Source organism: Bacillus rossius, chromosome 14 (genome assembly GCF_032445375.1).
Source record: "Bacillus rossius redtenbacheri isolate Brsri chromosome 14, Brsri_v3, whole genome shotgun sequence".
NCBI lineage: Eukaryota > Metazoa > Arthropoda > Insecta > Phasmatodea > Bacillidae > Bacillus > Bacillus rossius.
This window is the reverse complement of record NC_086341.1, coordinates 42,267,178-42,291,056: the sequence shown is the minus strand read 5'-3', so window position 1 is coordinate 42,291,056 and position 23,879 is coordinate 42,267,178. Positions and strand designations below refer to the sequence as shown.

The window sequence follows — 23,879 nt, the reverse complement described above, 5'->3', positions numbered from 1 at the left end:
TGGTGACTGGTGGTGGCCAATCCCATAAATTTACTTTTCCAACTGTGAATCGAAATATATCTATGCGAGCCACGAATATACAGTAGGTCAATTAAAGAAAAATGTATTTGAGGCTAAAATACATAAGCTCAGTTTTTTTAAGAAAACTATTCCCTGGAGTTGGCCAGTCCCACAAGGTTGACCTGTAACATTGTCACATGACGAGGTTAAGTTTAAGATGATCGGGATAGGCACAACATGGTGAAATAATCTTCAGATGCGTGGGGAGTTAATAGAAAAATGTCTTGGAGTGTTGATATATAATTGCCATAAAAGGCGAATCAGTTGACTAAAGATGCAAACTCTCCACAGAATTGTGCGTCCAGCCCGAGTCGTGGTCTGATGATAACTGTGGGAGGAGAGTGGCATGATGGAGGGGAACAGCATCACCTCACGTCAAAACAGATAAATAAAATATACTTAAAAATAAATAATATTAGTTAGTTCACTTGTCCTAATTGTCGTCGCCTGGTCGACTAGCCCCTGAATGCTATTATTTTGCCGGCTACTCAGTGTTCGGTAGAGGGGGGTTCGGGCCGCGTGGCCAAGGGACTTAGTCACCAGAATAACAATTGACACACTCGAAGACAGTTTCGAGATTCTTTATATACGGTAAATCGAACCCTTTACAGGGGGCTGCCGTGTTTCCGCCTGTGACTGTTTCTGTAGGGCGAAGCCCTGTTCCGCGCACTTATACTGTACTGGAAAAAATATGTGACGTCCCGCTCGTGACGAGCATTACCCACGCCGCTAATACTAGAACTCGATATGACTCGCGCAATAAGCTGACTGTCTGACCGGACAACACAGTGTCCGGGAGGACCCGTAAATTACTGTACACGCAATGGTGAATATCCAGTCCACAAAAGTACTCCGCGACTCGCAAACCTCCGGATAAACACGCACGCGAGAAGAATGACAAACTGCAAACTGCGACTGAATGACGAGGTGACACACTCGCCTGAATGACAATACGACTGTAGGAAGTGAAATTCCTTCTCCTCGGCAAGGCCTGAATTACAGCAAGACACCGCGCCCGTTCCGCTCTCACTGTCTTGGAGCGATGCGCAGACACGTCCAATGTCTCCCGCGCCCAGCTGCCGACTGACTTGCCACTAGCGCGGAGCTGCCCGCTTCTGCGACCAGTGCCTCGCGCATCTGACAGATGACTGACTACCTTCCCCGCCTGGCGCGCCGAGCGCCCGCGTCCCTCCCCTCTCCGCGAGCCCGCGGAATACGCTCATTGGTCACAGGCGGAAGCCACGGCCTTGGCGCCCGGTGAACAAGCAAGAACTTATTACATAACTTATACATAACACTTCAAATAATAGTAAAGAATGTTAAAGAATATTTACAATAATTAGTCCCGTCCGGTCGTTATGTATTTACATTGAACTTCCCCTGGCGCGCGAATCTCTCTTCCCTCCCCTGCCCTAGCCGCACAGCACAATCGTCGCAAATGCATCACAGGGCAGGAGAAGGCGTTGGCGTGGCATAACGGGCTGTGAGAGCTGGGTCGACACCTGGGTCGACGTAATAATAAAACATTGTTAATGATTGGTTTGAACCCTTTTGCAATTTATAATTGCAACACATTGAGTGAGGTTGCGGTGACTGGTGGGAGGGTATTGATTTCACCATGGTTGCCGGCCAGTGCAGGCAGCGGCGAATACTGGTGGCGAGGTGGGGACTGGGCTCTAGGCCTCGTAAGACATACAACAGTAAATGTAATTTGTCTAAAACAGAAAAGATACCTGTTTCTTTTGTATGACATCATGTAAGTTCGTTAGAGTTGGTAAATGCATACATGTTCCAGAATTTGTACCATCTCACGATAAAGCAATCTATTTATTTTGATGTTTACATATGTGTGCTCATATAATAATCTTTCGCACAAAACTTATTTGCAGTAGCATTTTCTTTTTATAAAATGGTACTGAACTTAAGATTCTGGGATTTTGGAAGAATCTGTGTTATGAAAATAATGTCCGCCTGGCCACCAAGAATGTTTTTTTTTACAACTTTTGAATATAGTTGTAATTTGTCGGTCATTTGGGCTATTTCAGTCTGAAGTTGTTTTAGTTTGAAAACCCCAGAGGCCACAGTACTATTTTGAGTCGGTACAATATCCTGGGATTCGAAGCTAACTTAACCTTATTCGATGTAATCAGGTTTTTACTTATCGTATATATGAAAAAAAAAATTATGACTGTTAGTTCTGCCATGTCAACGCTTATCATTCTGGAGCGTATTTCAAATTTAAAAATTAAAAAAAAACTTTGAAGTTGCACGAAAGGTTATTCTTCGGGCGTGTGTTACTATGGGTTTGTACATTGTTATCAGCATTGTATGTTTTTGAAGGAAAACATGTTTTGTATGTGTAGTTATTTGTCTATGGTTCAGGAGGATTATGAAAACGTTTTTTTATAACCTGTATGTTATGTAAACAAAGTTAGCGCAGTGTATATAGTTACAGGTAAGCTACAGATTAGAATGTATTTTATTATTTTATGTGGAAAAAAATAAGATGTGATACAATCCTTAGCTCGCCCGGGTGGTGTTTTTAAATGATAATGTTCATGTTTTCATGTATAAATTACCAAAAACGAAAAAAATGGTATCCCAAAGTAGCGAACTTTCTATTAAAAAAAACATTACTTACAGAGCAAATTTGGATGTGGAAAGCATTTACAGTGAGTCTTAATGATGGGGCTTAAAGGGTACAGGAAGGAAAATAAAGGAAAAGGCGTATTCTACATTGGTGAAGCCAGTGATGGAGTATGCGGCAGCAATTTGACACCCGAACCTGTTTACTGAGATACTGAGCTGAAGTTAGTTCTATCCGCCGGCTCGCCCGGAACAGAAAGCTTGGGACAACAACAGTCTAAGTCATTCCACGCAAATACGGTAATTTCCAACCAAGTTTTAATATGTTTATAAGAGAATGAGCAGTCATACAAGTGTTTACTATCAATAACAAATAAATTTAGAGTGCGAACCATCGTACAGGTTGTTCCAAGAACCCTGAAGGCCTCCAATGTGTTGTTTTCATGGAGTATGTCACAAACATTTTTTTTGTCCACTTTTTCCCACTGGTACCGATAGAGCTGGTACATAGGTATCTTCGTACAGTTTGCTTGCTAATTAATTTTTATTTGAAAGTCTATACCATTAGCCATTATTTTATTTAAATGTTAAATGTGCAGTTTAGGCACTTTGATAAAAAAAAACTATCAAAAAATGGTTATTTTGAGTACTACTAAGAGTTGCTTTACTATCCCCCAAAAGCGCAGTTTTTATATTCCAACAGGATGCTTAGAAACTCAGTATTAGGGAGGGTAATGAACACCAGGGAAATTGTACGGAAAAAAATTGATTAAAAATGAGAAAATGTAAATCAAAAAGTGCTCAAAATTTCTATAGGTAGTGAAAATATTTCACAAAATGAAATAACTCAAGAAAAGTAAAAACTTATGGAAACTTCAACTGCATACAAATTGCACAATAATACAGTCAAAATGAAAATTTCATATCCGACATTTGAAAGCCTGATCGTAAGTGAAAAGCTGATGCCTAATATTCACATTACCTTTTTCATACACCAGAATATTTTTTTGTGGAAAAAGAAAAACCTCTAATAGCCTATTTAGTGTAATAGGTTAAAATTAAAACCGGTAAGTAAGTTAATGTGTAATGTAAGAAATAATGTTTTAGTGAAATATGGATTGTAAAGTATGTGAATTTGGTTGTAGCTGGATGGCAGCAGTGGAACCATGTAATAAATGAGTTTAAGATCAAATTTGGTAACCTGGTTGAAATAAAAGATTTGGGAAGTAGGTATGTCAACCTTATTTGGATGGGAAATTTGTAGAGATGGAAATGATTGCCAAACTGTGAGTCAGTCAAACTACATAGCCAGTGTATTGGAAAAATTTTCTATGAGTCAACCAAAAGGATGATTCTTCGCCATACTTGGAAAACTTGTCTGCGAACTCTGACAATGAACCTTTTGATCAATCTATTTTTAGGGAAGCTATAGGCTGCTTGTTGTACTTAGCTACATGCACTAGACCGGATATTGCCTTTAGTGTAGGAAAATTGAGCAGAAAGTGCCACAACTCAAGTGTTGCAGATTGGCGGATGTGTATCAGGCGGGCTCGGTCCTGAACGGCAACCTCGCGTGTAACCCCAGGTGGGGCCGGCACTCAGCACTCGCGTGGACCCGCTGTGTGTCCAGGGATCATGGAGGCGGCGGAGCGACACGTCATGATCCTGAAGGCCCCCGCGGAGGACCCGGAGGATGACGGCCGTGACCCGTACTCGCACCTGCTGCGGGAGAACGGCTTCGCGGTCACCAGCGTGCCCGTCATCGATTTCGAGTTCTGCAATTTGGAGGAGCTGCGGGACTGCCTGCAGGCGCCCCACAAGTTCTCGGGTAAAGCATTCGAGCGTTCGAGCGTTCGAACATGCCCGCTTGCTGACAATGCCTACACTTGCTGCTTCAGTCGGCTACAGCGAAACATCATCATCACAAACAGGACTCACGCAGATCACTCAGGACCGTAAACCATTTGTTTAGGCCCGTAAATACATAGAAGTAGAGTAAAACTGTGACTGACCGTCACTTTTCAACTGTCTGTTCCTGTTATCCGAGCCATTGTATTAACATACAAACAGGCATCTTATAAATTATCAATGGTTTACTTTTACACCCTACTGTATAAAGCTGGAAGTGTATGCATTTATGTATGTATTATTTATGTATGTGTTTACTTTTTAAGGTTTTTATTTTCATTTTCATTCCTAGCCCGAAGTGATACCATGTTACTGTATGTATTAAGAGGTTTTCGTTATCTGTCTGAACAAAAAAAAAATTAAAATATTTTTATTTCCATTAAAATAACACAAAAGTGATAGTCTGAACGCAGAGCAAGGAGGGGAATTCGCAATCAGAAAAATCTTCAAAATCATGCAATCACATCCAAAAGTTAGAGAGTAATTGTTTTTTTTTTCTTTTTTTTCCATGTAGTCCTAGTTAAAAAAAGTAATCTGTGCTATTTAAAATTTATATATTTATTTGTAATCTACCTATAAATTCATGAAGTAATAAGTAATTACATTTTGGTAAAAGTTACATCTCACTAACAGTGCAACAGTCTCTCTTGTCGCGTTTACTTGTGTGCCAACATCTACAGTAATTTTGTCTGGCCTCTACATTTTTTGTACATGTTTTGTTTTAAAAGTGAAGTGTTTCCACTTGGGATCATAAACTTTTATGCTATGATGGAAGGTTTTGAACTGGTAAAGACAGAATAAATACGTATTTACGACTTGTCCTAATGAAATCAAAACAACTGACTTAAGAACCATAGTATTTTAAAACAAACAAATGAAAATAAAAAAAAATATATAAATATGTCGCGTTTTTCTTTTCTCAAGCAAAATCAATAGTACTTAAAAAGTTATCTGCCTAAACATCGGGGTAGTAAAAGTCTTCTATTCTCTGGGGGTTTAGTGTGACAAATATTTTTTTTTTTTCCAAATTCCCAAAAAAATTACATTATAAAGAACACTTAATCATAAAACAAAATGATATAATGGTTACACTGGATCGTCTCCACAGATGTCGTACATTTATTGAATAGTCATTGACCCCTGTCATCAATGTCCCAGTGGTCGTGTCACGGTGCCGTGTTCCAGGAATCATCTTCACGAGCCCGAGGGCCGTCCGCGCGACGGCGCTCGGCCTGGGCACGGACCAGCGCCTGCCGGCACGCTGGAGCCAGCACGCCTTCTTCGTGGTCGGCAGGAGCACGGCCGCCGCCCTCCGCAGCAGCCTGGGGGCGGAGGGGGAGGGCGCGGAGTCCGGCTCGGCGGTCGCCCTCGCCGACTACATCACGCAGAGTGAGTCGCGCGAGTCGGCGGTTCCCACTTCGGGCCCCAGCTCGGAGCTGCACAAATCTCCCAAATACTACTTCACGTATGACTAGGGCCATGCATTTCTCGCGGAAAGATTCCGAGAGTAGCTGGAAGTTGAAACACTGTATCACCGTCTGTGTTTCGTGATTGGGCGAGTTTATTTCAGGTGCATGTCCACTGTCAGAACACCAATCACAGCAAGTCTGTGTGGAAGCAAGCGCGTCCTGGTTGGCTCGGTCAAATAAGGCGACGACTTCTCTCTGCAGACGGCCGCCAGTCACAAGGAAGGAACCGCTGGTGCGGGTATAACCGTGTTGCAGTCTAACTGGAGTTCAGATCTTTTCGCGAAATATGCCTGCCCCTACGTATGACTTGTCACGTCGACAGGATGTCATAAAATATGTAATCAATTTGGATCAAATTCCTTATTTGGAAGGTCAGAACTTACGACTTACGAGTAATGCAACAGGACGGTCGGATAGTCCCGAGATGTCGTAAAATATGTAATCTTTCGAATCAAATACCTTATTTTGGAAGGTAGAACTTACGAGTAATTATTACGTTAACAGTGACATATCATATATGTAGATAATGTGTGGCTGAAACAACCCGTAATGCATCTGCGAATCACAAATCTCAATTCACGTTGCGATGCCGTTTAACGCCAGAAAATTTGGTTGTTATGTGAAAAATGTTGTAACTTTCTTTTTGATTTTTTAAAAGTTTTTTTTTTTTTGCTATTACCAATCACTTATCCTTGTTTTTCAATAGTAGATAATATTTGGCTGATGTGTTGTCACATCTGCTCCATCAGTATATCGGTGTGACAGTTCTCATGGGCCCGTCTCTGCGTTGGTGTCATAGTGTGGACAGAGGAGTCGTGACGGGCAGAAGTAAACAAAACAAACCAAGCAGGATTTTAGAAATTACACGACTTTAAATGAACCAGTGTGCGAAGCAAGTATAGCAAAACTCTCTGAAGAAAATACCACAAGCGAGTTTTACTGTACAATTATTTGTTAGTAATGTAAATATTAGTAATTAATGTAACTGCAATAAAACTTGTTTGGGCTATCCCTTACGAACCCAGTTCTCCCCACATAGGTCGTAACAACACTTTATTTTATGCACATAATCAGATCAACAAAACAGCTTTCAAACTTAATACTGTATACTATTTTAGGAAAATGCATTAAAACTTTTTTTTATTTTCTTTATTATACTGTATTTGGGATCAATTTTTCTTGTACTCCTGTGAAGTGTATTCACTGTATGTTAAATTTAGATTTAAAAAAGGTGGTTGTCTGTAAAGTCAGTTTACGGACGATAATTTTACGTGATAACGTCATAAGAAAACATTGATGATAAATTGCATACTTTTTAATTTTCAAATATTATTTACAGTTTTTGGAAATTTAATTTAAATAATTTGTTTAAATATAACCACGAGCAATTACTAGTTATAGAAATAAACTGAAATCAAATCAATGCCAATAAATTTTTTATTTGAAATGACGAAATTGGACAAATATATCAAATTATTTTTAAAATTGCTGCTTTTAAAAAGCCCGCCTCAAACCTGTCTGATATTATAGAAGATTTTCTCGCGCGGTGCCTGGCCGGTTCTCGCACGCCCGGCTCAGGTGGAACGTGGTCGCTTTTTCGCGCATGCAGTCGGCGCTCAATCGATTTACAAGACGTTATCACGTCAAAAGTATGTGATATCGGTAGTGACCGGAAAAAATTTTGCGCATCCATTCAACGATACACTAGAAAACCAAACGACTGTACCCTTATATTGCTTGTGTGATCGGCTTACAGTTTATCTGAAGGACTTTAAGCCAATGGGAAAAAACGTCAATCAAAAAAAAAGTATCGAATCGCAAGCGTCCCGGTTGATGGGTGTCACGAGTCAGTAGCCGATGAGCAGGTGGCATTTGCCCTGAGCGTGTAGGTTTGTGGAGTTTATGCTAGAGGGTCATCGAACGCGCGAACTTTTCCAGTCTCTATATATCGGTAAGCGTTGCAGCGTCGTGTTGGAAGCAGTGTCGGTGGGAGCGTGGCGGGTGTTAGACAGGCTGTGTTGGTGGGAGCGTGGCGGGTGTGAGACAGGCAATGCTGGTGGGAGCGTGGCGGGTGTGAGACAGGCAGTGTTGGTGGGAGCGTGGCGGGTGTGAGACAGGCAGTGTTGGTGGGAGCATGGCGGGTGTGAGACAGGCAGTGTCGGTGGGAGCGTGGCGGGTGTGAGACAGGCAGTGTCGGTGGGAGCGTGGCGGGTGTGAGACAGGCAGTGTTGGTGGGAGCGTGGCGGGTGTGAGACAGGCAGTGTTGGTGGGAGTGTGGCGGGTGTGAGACAAGTTGTGTTGGTGGGAGCGTGGCGGGCGTGAGACAGGCAGTGTTGGTGGGAGCGTGGCAGGTGTGAGACAGGCTGCGTTGGTGGGAGCGTGGCGGGTGTGAGACAGGCTGTGTCGGTGGAAGCGTGGCGGGTGTGAGACAGGCAATGTTGGTGGGAGCGAGACAGGCAGTGTTGGTGGGAGCGTGGCGGGTGTGAGACAGGCAGTGTCGGTGGAAGCATGGCGGGTGTGAGACAGGCAGTGTTGGTGGGAGCGAGACAGGCAGTGTTGGTGGGAGCGTGGCGGGTGTGAGACAGGCAGTGTCGGTGGGAGCGTGGCGGGTGTGAGACAGGCAGTGTCGGTAAGAGCGTGGCGGGCGTGAGACAGGCAGTGTTGGTGGGAGCGTGGTGGGCGTGAGACAGGCAGTGTTGGTGGGAGCGAGACAGGCAGTGTTGGTGGGAGCGTGGCGGGTGTGAGACAGGCAGTGTTGGTGGGAGCGTGGCAGGTGTGAGACAGGCTGCGTTGGTGGGAGCGTGGCGGGTGCGAGACAGGCAGTGTTGGTGGGAGTGTGGCGGGCGTATGACAGGCTGTGTCGGTGGAAGCGTGGCGGGTGTGAGACAGGCAGTGTCGGTGGAAGCATGGCGGGTGTGAGACAGGCAGTGTTGGTGGGAGCGAGACAGGCAGTGTTGGTGGGAGCGTGGCGGGTGTGAGACAGGCAGTGTTGGTGGGAGCGTGGCGGGTGTGAGACAGGCAGTGTCGGTGGGAGCGTGGCGGGTGTGAGACAGGCAGTATCGGTGGGAGCGTGGCGGGCGTGAGACAGGCAGTGTCGGTGGGAGCGTGGCGGGTGTGAGACAGTCAGTGTCGGTAAGAGCGTGGCGGGCGTGAGACAGGCAGTGTTGGTGGGAGCGTGGCGGGCGTGAGACAGGCAGTGTCGGTGGGAGCGTGGCGGGCATGAGACAGGCAGTGTCGGTGGGAGCGTGGCGAGTGTGAGACAGGCAGTGTTGGTGGGAGCGTGGCGGGTGTGAGACAGGCAGTATCGGTGGGAGCGTGGCGGGCGTGAGACAGGCAGTGTCGGTGGGAGCGTGGCGGGCGTGAGACAGGCAGTGTCGGTGGGAGCGTGGCGGGCGTGAGACAGGCAGTGTTGGTGGGAGCGTGGCGGGCATGAGACAGGCAGTGTCGGTGGGAGCGTGGCGGGCGTGAGACAGGCAGTGTCGGTGGGAGCGTGGCGGGCATGAGACAGGCAGTGTCGGTGGGAGCGTGGCGGGTGTGAGACAGGCAGTGTTGGTGGGAGCGTGGCGGGTGTGAGACAGGCAGTGTCAGTGGAAGCGTGGCGGGTGTGAGACAGGCAGTGTTGGTGGGAGCGAGACAGGCAGTGTTGGTGGGAACGTGGCGGGTGTGAGACAGGCAGTGTCGGTGGGAGCGTGGCGGGCGTGGGACAGGCTGTGTTTGAGCCGGGGCTCGGCCGTGCGCAGGGAGCTACGCCGGCCCGCTGCTGTACCCGTGCAGCTCGCTGCAGCGCGGCACACTGCCCGCCCGGCTGCAGGAGAGGGGCGTGCGCGCCCACTGCGTGACGGCCTACGCCACGGTGCCCCACCCGGGGCTGGAGCGGAGCCTGGCCCTCGCGCTGGCCTCCTCCCGTCCCCCGGGCTTCCTGGTGTACTTCAGCCCCTCGGGGGTCGCCGCGTCGTTGCCCGTGCTGCGCGGGCTGCAGCTGCCCTTCCACCGGCTCAAGGTGACCCCTCGCTCCGCGCTACCCGCGGCCAGACAGGCGGACGGACAGATTTTAATGTTAGATTGAATTCAAAGGGCGGTGGGGGTAGCTGCGACATGCTAATGTGCGGATTAATTTGATGGTGTTGTGGTTTGGGTTTGATGATTTATCACTATGAATTATGGATTTAATGTGGGTTTGTAGGTATGAAGTTATTTGCACAAAACGTTTCGCGAGTGACTAATTTTTTCGCTCGAGTCCCATGCTTAGTTTCACACATGTATGTGTATGTTCTGAATCCAAAAAAAAAAAGTATTAGATTTCAATTTTTTTTCCTTTCATAACTATAACATTTACCATGTCAAGCATTGTCATGTAGAAGTTTAACTGTGTGTGTAGAGGGACTCTTGGGTCCACGATGCCGTGAATTGCTCGAGACTGTTGTGGATAGCTCGGGCTCCCGGACATTATTGAGAGATGAGTCGTGATTTCTGAAAGTACCTCGCAACCCCATCTCCAATTGCAAAGCCTGTATTGGTTGTACTTGGTCCAAGCTGTAGAGGTATAATCATACTTGTTGCATGGTTGCTACATGTTTTTTTTTACCCAACACCTCTTCATTCATCACGGACCTACCGAAACTCGAGGAGTTGTTATGAGAACCTGCACATGAGCTACGTTTTTGTGCTAAAATTGTGACGATTTTTAGGCCCGGAGAATACCATCCGTCCGCCTGTAAAACCCCCTTGCCGACTTTTAACTTTCAACAGATGGTTGGACAGAGACGGATAGAATTATAACCTCAAAAATGAAAAATATCTGAAAAGCATTGCCTTTATTTAAAATTTTTTTTTTTTTTTGTAATTTTGTTTATTTGTCTACTAAACTGTATTAAGATTATTTTTATGCAGACCAGTTTCTATTTGTAATATAGACGAATAATACAGGTCAAACAATATTTTTTTTTAATAATTGTCAAAAAAGGGAAATTGATGAATTAACTGTCTTTGATTCGAAGTGTTGGAAATGCAAAATAGTACAATGATCTGTCAAGTTGAGTTGCGGGGGGGGAAAAAAAAATTTAATTTATGTTAATTTTTTAAATGCAAATTGTATTTATTTTTTTATCAACCCGAACCCTGTGGTAAATGAATTTTACTCGACGATTAAATAAGTAACTATCAACTTAAGGAATTCACAAGTAAACATAAGGTTGAGTGTCATACATTTAGATTCACTAAACTATAGTAATACGTGATAGTATAATGGTGACTTCATGATAACCCACACTTAGTATTATAGATGTGACCTATAAACATATACCACATCTTGCTTCCATATTATGATTTTATCTCACATTTTAACTTGTTTTAAAGTTTATTTTAAAACAAAAATCAACCAAGATACAAAACTGTAATTGATAATGTACTGTAACTTGAAAATTTTTTTAATTAAATATTAGAGTGGGGAAAAAGTAGTTTAATGATTTATAAGTATAGACAAGATTTTATTGTTTTAGTTTTAGGCCCAATTTAGTTTTTAAAACAGATAGATACCTTCGGTTTTATTGTTTATATTTTTTATGAACATTGTTTATTTATAAAGATAGCATTTTCAACAAATGTGACAGTTCAATGATGCTTACTTTACCAAAACATTGTCATGCAGAATGGCGGAATATAAACGTTTGCTGAACATTTGGATGTTGTGGGAAATAATTATGCAGTAAAGAAAGCAAATAGGAATAGCTAATGAGGAAAGAGCAAAAAATTGTTTGTTGATTAGTCACATTGCATAGCATTGTATTTATGCTGCGCAAATGCTGTTGCCTATCATGGATGCACGGAAATAAAAAGTCTAAAATTATTTTTTTTGTTTTTATGGTTTATGAAAGTGAAATATGGCACGGTTAAATCGCAAACAGGATAACCCACACCCGGATAGTCAGGAATATACTGTACTTGATTTCAAGAATTCAGTAATTTCCACATTTCTAGCATGACTGTATAAATAATAGCTTCCCAAGCTTTTATACTTGAGCTTTTACTATCGGTGACCACCTGGAAGAAAACAGATTATTTACAGCGGTAACTTCAACCGTCATAGTAATTACTCCAGTACATGAATCATGAATGTTGACCGCTTATAGATCTTATGCTCTGTTGAAATATAAAATAATTAACTATGAAACCTTTACTACAAGCTGTGCCCTAACATTGTGAAATCAAAAATTGTAAGTCTTATCACTGCTCAGTTGTCTTATGCTACGTATCAGATTGTCCCACATTGGAATACACCGCAATAGTATTAGTTCGACACAAACACTAGAAAAGAGATTGTGCTGCAGTAGAAGAGGCCATATTTAATTGGAGGTTAGTCATCCCCCCCCCCCCCCCCCCCATTTTTATTAGTATATATTAAGTTAAAGAAAAGAGTTCTAAAACCTTTGTGTAAGGTTTAATTTTTGTAATACAGAGTCTGTATTATTTTTTTTATAGATGGCTGTACCTACTATCAGGGTAATGAATTAAAATTAGAAAAATTATGTGCATAAAATTGAAAATTGAAATAGTAAAAATGTGTGTTTCAGATCCATTACATTAATCATGCTTTACTCCAGTTATTAATGGAATTCTGAGAATGGGGCCAGATTTCTCATGAGTATCAAGAAATGTTAATTGAGAAAAACCTTGATTACGTTGGAACTCCAAACCTCTCTTGCAGTGATTCGAATGAGGAGTCATGCTGTGTCTCGAGACTAATCCGCACGGTCACGCACGAAGGCTCGAGGTAGATTACAGCGGGTACGGACTCAGTCTCACGAATGCGAGTAGAGTCGGGGCGTTGTGATCAAACCCATGGCCGTACAGACCCCTCTGGCGAAGGATGGGAAGTGAAAGGGGTGGAGGGGAGGTGCAGTAAGACACCGTCTATCAGGCGATGGTGCCGTGTTGCAGGTGATCGCCATCGGCGCGGCCACGCAGGCAGCCCTGGAGCGGAGCGACGTGCCCGTGTGGGCCGTGTGCAAGGAGCCGACCCCTGAGCAGCTCCTGTCTCGGCTCTCGTCTCCCGGCCCGTCGTAGCGAGGCCCGTGCTCTTGTTCTCGTGTGCCGTGCTTGTACATAGCTCCACAAAAAAAAAAAAAAAACCTTTTATGCAAACATGACTACAATGCCTGTAAATATCTGGTCAAATAGTTATAATCGTAAGTATGTGGTAAGGAACAAAAAAACTTTTATGGTTCAACGTGAATGATGCTGGAATGCACTTAAAATGTCCCTCACAGTTACGATGTAGAAATGTGGTAGATTTTCAGCACGTGCGTAATGTCGCAAATGTTTTTTATGGTCAGTTGGTTTTCTCTGGGTATTCCAAGTTTTCCCCCCACTCAAGACTGTCAAAGCTGCACCGTGGGAGGGCCTAGAGGACAGCAGGTTCCAAGTCCCCCACATGCCACTATTATTATTATTATTAATTACCTGCGGTAGAATAATAAAGAGTATAATGGTACTTCAGCAATAACCAGCTGATAGATGCTAAAGGAAACGGCTGAGGTAGTCACGTCACGAATTCATCTGCTCCTTGCATCCATAGCTTCTCTCTCGCGTGGCTCACTGAGGCTTCGCCGACTAGTGCGCTGTTCCGCAGCTCAGCGTGCTGGGTGAAGTAGACGGGTGGTTTTTTGTGGGTGCTGCCTCAAGCGTGGTTTGGGACCTGGCCAGCCGGCATCGGCTACTGTGGGGAAGGACAGTGACCGTCACAGAATGTGTTTGGACAGCGAGAGTATACATTAGAGCTAGAGCTTGTAACAACTGTGGAATGCAGCCACTCGTGCACGTGGGTGAGTGTTGGTGCACATTTTGCCACCCTCTTGACTCTCTCCGAGGGTAGACGTCCGTAGGCTTGTTGGCCCGTGACCCCGAGAGCGAGTGGTTGGTAGATGGCGCTCTTCCATTGCTGGGTGGTGGTTGGTGTCGGCGAAGCCGGTGCGCTTGGTTAGAGGCTGACGTAGCGTGTGGGGGTGTCGCCCTGCGAGCCACATGGCCAGGCTCTCTTCCTCGCCATCTCCATTGCAATACGGCGCTAGCAGGGCGAGGTGGGTGCCAATGCCCGGCCAATCAGACTTGTTCTGGTTGGTGCTTTGTGCTGTCGGGGTGTTACCTGCGACTACTTGTGCTCAGTTGGCATCATCTGCCATCACACTATTTTTTGCATATTTTTATACGTGACAATTTCATTTATTTATTTATTTACGTTTGTCCGTGTCAGACTTCCGCCATCGTTTGGTTTTCATCTTGCTTCATTGTTCACAGGAAGTTGTCCCGCTCCTCTTGTTTTCTGTCAGATAGCCTTATCACGTTCTGTTGCACAGTTTGCGTGGTTAGTAGAAACGGACCCTGTTTTGCCCCATTACCTCCGCAGCTGTCTGGCATGATCGCTTCGTGACCTAGCAACACGCCTACCTTCCAAGGAGAGAGAACCAGTCAGCAACTGGGCGCTCCAGGTCAGCAGAGGTATTCATGAAAGGAGCTGAAAATGGAATTATTACCGTTATTAGCTGCATTTACTTGTAGGGCACCATAGGTCAACACTTATTATGAACAAGATTTTTTTTTAAGTCAATTAAATTTTGTAAAACAGGATGATATGGTTTTATTGTTATTAATATACACTGTATTAAATCATAAAAAGTGTACTACTCAACAAATATGAAACTAAATTATATCTGCATACCATTATTTTACCAAAACAGTCTCATTATGACCGACACATGATGCGATGCATGTGTATAATAAAATCATTAGTAGTAACTAATAAGCATGTCTAAAACAGAAATACTCAGATAAAATAAACCCTGCAAATTTTGTCTTTGATAAATGTGCAAAGGTCATTATCCCATAAATGTGTAATTAATGAGATGCTAGATCAAATAACGTATTAATTTTTTCCAATCCATTTAGTTACATTTGGGTACTAAATACACATTCAATAAAGTTCATTCAATTTTTTTTTTTTTTAATGTGAGTTAAGTTTTGTCAATTTCCTGATTGATTTCATGTTTTCAGATACATTTTGGTGCATTATGGTGTATTAACTTCAATTTTGGTGTTACATGTTGAATTGGCATGCTTTGCGGTGTTACCGCATGACACTTTACAATCTTTTCCATAACAATTGTTGAGGAAAAAAATCACTTTATAAAGTAGACAAGGAAGAGTTAATTTCGATAGCTTTAGGACAATGGAAACTCATTGTAACAGCGAAGTAAGACTTGAAGAACCTGTTGGATAAAGGATAGTTTTTATTGTAGTCTTTCAACATGCAAGTGAGGCTCCTGGTAGTAAAATTCGTGACGAATGTAATTCCAACAATAAAGACTGCGGAAGAAGTAGCTAATGTTGCAGTGTTCGGTGGACAATCCTAGAGTCAGTCAAATATGAGAGGGTTCTCCCAAGAACATGAGTTACAACAGAGAACAGAAAAGAAGTGACACTAAATGTCTGGGATGTGGTACCCTCTTTTATCGCATAATCGTCGCACCTATATTTTTGGCAGTCAAAATTGGGATAAAAAAAACTTATCTCTTAAACGTCAAATGATGTTTTTGTCCAGCTATTAGATGCGGAGCGCTTTTTGTAGATACGTATCTTTTCCGTATAAAACAATGTATTTTAAAGTAGGAATCTAATATTTATTTGGACATTACCACTTACTTATTTAAGTAACGGAAATACAAAGTTGTCTGTTGTGTAAATTTTCTTTTTAAAGATTTTTTTAAAAGTTATTTCCTTTGTCTGATCGTCTGCGTCGCCGCAGTGTACCACTTACGAACATATAGCCAGCTCTAGTTGGCATTATTAATGTTTGGTTATGTTGCTTCCCTTATAGAACGCGCGCACGTAGACGAATATCGATATCTCGCTGATTGCATGCAGCGCGCGCTCTCTGTCGAGTGCCGAGTTAACTACATTTGATGGCCCCCATTCTTTTGTGGTAAATGTGTACTACGGCAATAGTTACGAGTTAGCTCACGTTGCAGATTCAAGTGGCCTGCGTTCACGTTACAGTTTGGTTTTTTCTATTTCAAGTTGAAAAAAGGGTTTTGTTTAATGAATTATTAATATAAATTGTTTGGCATGCTCTTGTATACTCCACTTTTTTTTTTTTAAATTTTAAATAAACGTACTTTCCATGAACGGGGTTTTTTATGAGTAACTTTACCTAACAAAATTTTTTTTCCCCACATAATCGTCGCACCCCTACTTTTCAAACTTGATTTTAGGATAAAATGTGCGACGATTATGCGAGAAAACATGGTAAATTCAGTCATGTGTTTGTGAGCTTAGTTGGTGCAAAATGTTAATGGATCTTCCTTGCAACATGTCAGTACCTCGGTTCAAACCAGAGAGTAATGGAAGGAAAAGGAAGATAAATATTAATTAATAAACAAATAGTAGTCCATTTCTTTTGTATTATTTGATAGATTGCATATTTTTTTATTATATAAAATTATGTATATGAAAGATAACTGAGAAATTTTGTAAAACTTTCACAAAACTGAATTGAGTACAAAGTTTATGTATTGTGATGTGTTATTAATTATCATTATATTATATAGCATTGTTTCAGGTTATAGAGATTAAATATCATAAATTAAAATGAAAGTTTACTATTTTAGTGTCCTGAATTAAATTAACATTGTGATTTTATTTGAGCTTTTGTTGCATATTATTTGTTTATATTGTTTTATCTTTCATACATCTTATAATAATTATGAAAGATTACAAAGATATTTTGTAAAATTTTCAAAAAAATGAATTGAGTACAAATTTTATGTATTGTGATGTGTTATTCATAATATTATATAGCATTGTTTCAGGTTATGGAGATTAAATATCATAAATTAAAATGAACGTTTATTATTTTAGTGTGTTGAATTAAATTAACTTTGTGATTTTATTTGAGTTTGTATGCAAAGAGAATTTTTCACGAAACTTCAGGATAATTCAAACAGCGGCACAGTCCGATGCTACAACCAGAAATCAGAAATGCCGGAAGTGCTACTTCCACTGACGAGAGGTAGTGTCCCGTGCAATCCGATGACCACGTCGGCTAGAAGTTCTGTCTACCAAAGAGTTGGTGGTGCTCTATTCCACTCCATGGCTCAACTCACTCTCCTGGCCACAAACAGTCCAACATACCTACATTCTCCAAGGATGTGCAAATGGTTACGTCCTTTTTTTTTAAAAGAGAGTTTGACATAGTGCTGCATCCAGCACATCAAAGCAGAGACTCATCAATTTTTCATCAATTTGCAATTTCATCTTGTTTTAATCCTTTCAGTCCAGTTGTGTCATTTCCTAAGATATGGTTGCAATTTTTTTTGTGGTAATAATCTTAAGCTCTAATTATAATACACACTAATATATAATTATTGTATTATTACTTTATAACATAACTTAATTTTTTTTTTTTTTTTTTTTTTTTTTTTCCATAGTCCTACAGAATGGTGTTGACTGGAATGTAGGATTCAGTTGACAACAGGGAGTTGTGTCTCTGAAATATGTGATATACCCTATCAGGCCCAGATGAGCATGGTTCGCCTACTAAAGTGCTAACGTATGCATGTGTGTGTGTGCGTGTGTACGTACACACACTTATACTTATAGTTGAGGTTGTTCCATGTTAGTCTTATCTCCAAATCTAGTAGGTGTAATTTAGTCTTTGAAAATTAGAATTCAAAATTACCTGCATGATAAAATTTGAAGAATTCAGCACTGGGCCTATAAATATGTGCAATTTTATTCCTTTTGTAATGAAGTTTCCCAATTTCTAAAAATACCTCGTGAAACATCTTTTTTTACTGAATTTTTGAAGTTTAGTGGTTGGATAACCACTGGCCTACAAATGCAATGTTTACACATGAGATCCTTAAACTGAAGTATTCGTTCATGATTGTAAATTTATGTCTTCGGAAATTAGTTAGAAAGCAGCATTGTGTGAATGTGGTGACTGGCACGAGGTTCACGGACGTCACACGGCTAGTTCCTCCCCGTGGACACGGAGCATCGTCTCCTGTGCGCAGTCCTCGACGCTCTGGCACGCTTCCCGCCAGGCGTCGTCCTGTTTGTGCGCCGTGCATCTGCAACACACGGTGCTGCGCTGCAACAGACATCTCAAATCAAGTTTTTGAATTTTGAATTTATTCTGTATCGCGAAATGCTAACCGCCACTTTCCTGTTCACTACTACAATCACAACCACACTTTCTTTCTCCTCACTGTACTGTTTTCAGACCTGCCAACTCTCACGATTTTGGTGTGAGGCTCACGATTTTAAGGTCCATCTCACGCCCTCACGCCAAAATATTGTTTCCTCACGATTTTTCGGGGCCCCGAGATTTTTTTTGTAAAAGTTAAAAAACAAGTTTTACAGTAACGAGTTTCCATCAATACTCGAGTCACGTAAAGGAAGCAATTTTGCGTTTTGCAGCGTGTGCCATGCTGATTTTTCTATCTCGCATAGTGGAAGAGGAGACATTGTGAAATATGTCGCTACAAAAAAACACAACAAACACGTAAGTGTATTTGCTTCCAATAAAAAAATTAATTTTGCTGTGAACAGTGATAATACTGTTTCACGAGCAGAATGTTATTTTACATCTTTTTTAGTTGCGGCCCTGCATGATCACTTCACGACAGCGCTATTATGTTCAACTAAATTAAATCTGCAACCTATAATTTGTTTAAATAAATTTTGAATCAGAGACCATGTAACATATGTGCAGGTATGTAACTTAAATTTAAAGATTCTCATTTGTTGTTTTTTATATCTAACATGTATTTATGGGCCTGAAAATTTTTATCGAGGACCTCATGATTTTTTTAATTTTATTGTTGGCAGGTCTGTGTTTTATTAATTCATTGAACATAAAAAATGACTTTGCTCTACTATCTTGATTATACTACACACATTACCACACAATCCAAATAAATTTCTTAATACTTACTTAATATTTACTAGCGACCCGCCCCGGCTTCGCACGGGTGCAATGCTGATACTAAATATACTACAGAATGTATTTATATACAACGTTCACAGCTTTTTTGTCATTAGACAATACAAACATGTTTTCTTTAAAGGCACCTGCAACACACGGCTCTGCGCTGCACACATCTCAAATTAAATTTTTTAAGTGAAACTTCTTTGTTGAGGGTGGCTACAATTTTTGAGTGTTATGAAAATTTTGATCGCATGAGGGGACTATTTACATGCGTCGTAGGGAAACCGGGCACACTTGCATCATACTTGCATACGTTTACGCTTGCGCAATAGCATAATACAGCACTTGCATACTTGCATCTATTTTTTTTTTTTGACGTGATAACGTCTTATAAATCGATGAACGGCCGGCTGCACGCACGAAAAAAGCATGACTCATCGTCACGTTCCGCCTGAGCCGAGCGTGCAAGAACCGGCCAACGACTGTGCCAGAAAATCTTCTATTAATATCAAACAGGTTAAGGCGGGCTTTTTAAAAGCAGCAGTTTAAAAATTTTGTTTTATTTGCCCAATTTCGTCATTTCAGATTAACAATTTATTGACATTGATTTGATTTCAGTTTTTTTTCTATAACTAATTGTTCGTGATTATATTTAAACAAATTATTTAAATTAAATTTGCAAAAACTGTAAATAATATTTGAAAATTAAAAAGTATGCAAATTTTCATCAATGTTTTCTTATGACGTTATCACGTAAAATTATCGCCCGTAAACCGACTTTACAGACAACCCCCCTATTTTTTATCTGCACCTTCAGCCAAAGAGAATTGTGTTTCTTATGCCTAATATAAAACAGTTTTGATTGAGTTACATTTTTTAATTGCAAAATGGATAGATCATTTGACAAAGTACAGAAACCTAACTTACTTTTACTGTTGTATTACCTAAATCCTATAAATATTCAAGACCCCAATTAAATAGTTATAATACATACATATAAAATTAGGTACATAATTAGGACATGTACACAGCACTGTTCTGCCACTAAGTTGATAGTGTATGAATTTTTTGATTAGCCTTATATTTCGCAGTTTTTGTGGTCTATAAAAATTTGTCTGTCCAGCCTAAGTCCCTTAAGCCGGTACCACGAAACAGACTTTATGACTAAAAAAAATTAAGGTAAATGGTGGATCTGGATTCCAGAGAAAATTGGCAGAAAATGTATTTTTAATATTGCAGAACTAATGTACAGTTTACCTGGTTGTCGCAACGGCCAAAATGGATGGATAACTACGTTTTCAATTATATGAATGAGCTCTTTTTATGGTATTTTGCAATTCATGAAAATTTCCTTAAGAGATGTGTAAAGGACGGCTCCTAGGAAATAAGGTGAATAATAACTGAAGTGTCAAGCGAGTGAACTCATCAAGGCAGTGCAGATCATCATACAAGAGAAAATTCATAAGTTACACAGTGTTTTATCACATAACCGTCATTTTCACATTATCATTGTACCGTTATTTTGGGGCATCTAAATTGGAAAAAAATAATTCTTATATAAATTTTGCATGATGTTTTTGGTTCCACTGTTAGATTCCAAGTGATATGTGTGGGTAAAGCATCGCGCAACAGCAAACGGTTTTCAAGATGATGTCAGGCAGTTTGGTGGTTATAAGGGGAAAATACAGTAAAACGCATTTAAGATGTACTCGTATAATACAGTTTCTCATCCAATGTGGTCAGATGTTTCGGTCCCGCCATTTTCTCAATAAGATATGTTTTATTTTTTTTTTCAAAGTAATATGTTGCTTGTAAATGTCTTTTCCCGTAAAAAATGTGTATTTTAAAGTTGAAATCTATTATTCATTGGATTTTACTGCTTATTTATTTAATTAACATAAATACAAAGTTGTCTGATGTTAAATTTTCTTTTCAAGACATTTTCAAACGTTATATAACCTACGTGTTCATCTTCATTGCCTTTGTGTACCACTTTTAAAAATGTAGCCAGTGCTAGTTGGTGTCATTTACGTTTGGTTATGTTGATGCCCGTATAGAGCGTGCACACGTGGTCGAATTTTGAAACATATAGCTCGCCGATTGCATACAACGCACGCGCTCTGTCTAATGCCGAGCAAACCACATTTGATAGCCTGCACTCTTTTAAGGTTAGTACGTACTACGACGATAGTTATGCATTAGTTCCGGCTCACGTTCGGGTCTCGGTTTTCATTTTTATTTTTTTTAAATTCAACAAATTAATGTATTCATTGCATGACTTATTAATACAAATATTTTGGCGTGTTTTGTACACACTACTTTTTAAATGCTTTTCCATGAAAAGGTTTTGTTTTCAATAATAACTTTACCTCAGCAAAAAATGCTCACGTTCGGGTCTCGGTTTTCATTTTTATATTTTAAAAATTCAGCAAATTAATGTATTCATTGCATGACTTATTAATTTAAATATTTATGGCGTGTTTTGTACACACTACCTACTTTTTAAAAGCTTTTCCATGAATGGGGTTTTGTTTTCGTGGGTAACTTTACCTCAGCCAAAAAATGCTCACGTTCGGGTCTCGGTTTTCATTTTTATATTTTTTAAATTCAACAAATTAATGCATTCATTGCATGACATTAATTTAAATATTTATGGCATGTTTTGTACACACTTACTTTTTAAACACTTTTCCATGAATAGGTTTTGTTTTCGTGAATAACTTTACCTCAGCAAAAAAAAAATGCTTTACTCGCACATAGATGGCACCCCTGCTTTTCAAAACTCGATTTTTTGGTGGGAGAAACGTGCGACGATCGTGCGATAAAGACGTGGTACTGTAAGATTGGTAAGAACTCGGCAGCTGTGCCGTGGTACTGTAAGATTGGTAAAAACTCGGCGGCCGTGCCGTTGCGCCGGCGGCACGGCACGGCACGGCACTCACTCGCGCAGCAGCCGCAGCACGGCTAGCAGGGTGTCGGCGCGGCCGAGCGCGGCCAGGCGCTCCGCGTAGTCGGCCAGCAGGTAGATGTCGTACGGCTCCGGTCGCCGCTGCGTGCGCGCCCACTCGCGCAGCACGGTCTCTGCCTCGCGCAGCGGCATGTCCGTGCTCAGCTCCTGCACACACACCGCTCCGTCACGTTCCCCCGTTGACTTCGGCCGAGAGCCTCCTGGCGTTCGCTCTGTCCAGGCAGAACCTCGCTACCACCTTTGAATATATATACTGTATAGAAGTCGCCAGCCCAGGTTAACATTTCTAATACGGTTTGAGGTAGTTGGTTAATTCACCGCCGCAATCGCCACCATCTCTAGGGCATCGACTTGTGGTGGTCCCTGGCGGACAAGTGTCGAACTCTTCAAACACCCCTTCCCCACCCTCCCTCAAACACGCGTTGTCCTCCACCCACCCTCTGCCCCACCTCTCATCCCTACAGTTTCGTGATGCACAAACTCCCGTTGAACGACCTTGAGCTGCAGTGAATGTTGGGTGGGGGGTGCGGGGGAATGACAGCGGGCGACAGGGCTGCGCTCTAACGTGCAAATAACAACCTAAGACGATACGGGGCGTTACGGCAGCGCACTGCAGCGGTGAAGTTCCCAAGCTGCTCATCATACGCTCCTGAAAAACGTAGAGTAAATCCTATCCACTCGCGACTTCTATACAGTATATATATTCAAAGCTACTACACACCTCATAAATTCACATAAATTCACAAAAATCTAGTAGACGAAAATGAATGTAAATACTAATATAATAAATTAACATACATTCTAATCAATAAAAAGGGCTATAGTTTTGAACCCTTCTTTCCTCCCATTCCGAAACAGTATAAATATTCTTCACTGTGATGCTTGGATTACAAGCAACTTTGGTGACCCTGAGGAATTTTAAAACAAGGATAAGTAGAGACCTGCAAAATTCGCGGATTCATTCAGTGATAGGTTAGAAATCAAACACATATACCTCTTAGATGATTTTGCTATTGGCTTACTGTTCATCTGGACGAATATCAACCAGTTATAAACCCTCAACCAAAGAAGGATCGAATCACAGACAAATGCGATCTTTTTTTCATTTATTTTTTTTCAAGACAAATTTGTATAAAAAAATAGGCTCACGTTTTACGAACGTTAAGTTCTCAGAAACTAATTTATCAAAAGTATCACGTGGAATAAAACATGTCGCAAATTTAATTATGAACAACAAAGGTCTGCGCTAAATTTTTTGTATATTTCACGGGTTTTAATTTTACTAATAAACCTCCGTATGCCCTGCTGTATGGCTGTTTTGTAATTGACTTGATGTGAGATTTTGGACATACGCCATTGCTAAGCACATGTATGTCTAGAAGAAAACTACAAAAGACAAAAACACAAATTAAGCAAAAAATTGCTGTCAACAGGATATAAACACCACATAATATTCCATATAAGGAATATGGTCAACAAACCAAGAAAAACAAAGAAAAATGGACTAACAACGAAAAAACCCTCACAAATGATGACAGCACAAAACTTGTGTTTTTGTCTTTTGGGTTTTTTGTAGTTTTCTTCTACAGACATACATGTGCTTAGCAATGGCGTATGTCCAAAATCTCACATCAAGTCATGCACTCCCATTGCACAAATCTTTCAAAGATAACGTTTTGTAATTGTTACACTTAACTCCAAGCTCCTTCAACCACTGTGAACTTATTTGAGCACTGCCTCTAAACTGCATCACTTAGGCCATTTTTGACCGCCTCCCGAACCATGGGTGTGACAGAGACAAGAAAGCATGGGAGGGGAGTGGGGAAGAGAGCGCTATTGGAGTTTACTCACTCGTTGGTATTGAAGGTTGCCCTCCAACCCTCTTCGTTCTCATGCCCAGGCGACA

At 41.3% G+C, this 23,879-nt stretch overlaps 2 protein-coding genes across 8 annotated transcripts in view; one reads left to right on the top strand and one right to left on the bottom strand.

The window, feature by feature from the left end:
* The first annotated feature begins 2,030 nt into the window (after window positions 1-2,030).
* LOC134538828 (uroporphyrinogen-III synthase-like) lies at window positions 2,031-13,502 on the top strand. 7 transcript variants are annotated; one of them, XM_063380348.1, is made up of 5 exons: window positions 2,031-2,202; window positions 4,277-4,474; window positions 5,740-5,943; window positions 9,764-10,023; window positions 12,960-13,502. In XM_063380348.1, the coding sequence occupies exons 2-5, from the start codon at window positions 4,282-4,284 to the stop codon at window positions 13,083-13,085; spliced, it is 783 nt and encodes a 260-aa protein (XP_063236418.1). In that variant the 5' UTR covers window positions 2,031-2,202; window positions 4,277-4,281; the 3' UTR covers window positions 13,086-13,502. The 7 variants fall into 7 exon arrangements, with proteins under 7 accessions (XP_063236418.1, XP_063236411.1, XP_063236415.1 ...); XM_063380341.1 differs by having other exon boundaries at window positions 2,031-2,363; XM_063380345.1 differs by having other exon boundaries at window positions 2,031-2,363; window positions 4,172-4,474.
* Window positions 13,503-16,905: 3,403 nt separating this feature from the next.
* Window positions 16,906-23,879, bottom strand: part of LOC134538827 (DNA repair protein REV1) — a 31,896-nt gene continuing 24,922 nt past the window's right edge. Inside the window, exons 13-14 of the mRNA XM_063380340.1 lie at window positions 21,948-22,120; window positions 16,906-18,145 (exon numbers count right to left, since the gene is read on the bottom strand). Coding sequence (XP_063236410.1) covers window positions 18,037-18,145; window positions 21,948-22,120 — 282 coding nt within the window. The 3' untranslated portion in view covers window positions 16,906-18,036. The remainder of the gene's footprint in view (window positions 18,146-21,947; window positions 22,121-23,879) is intronic.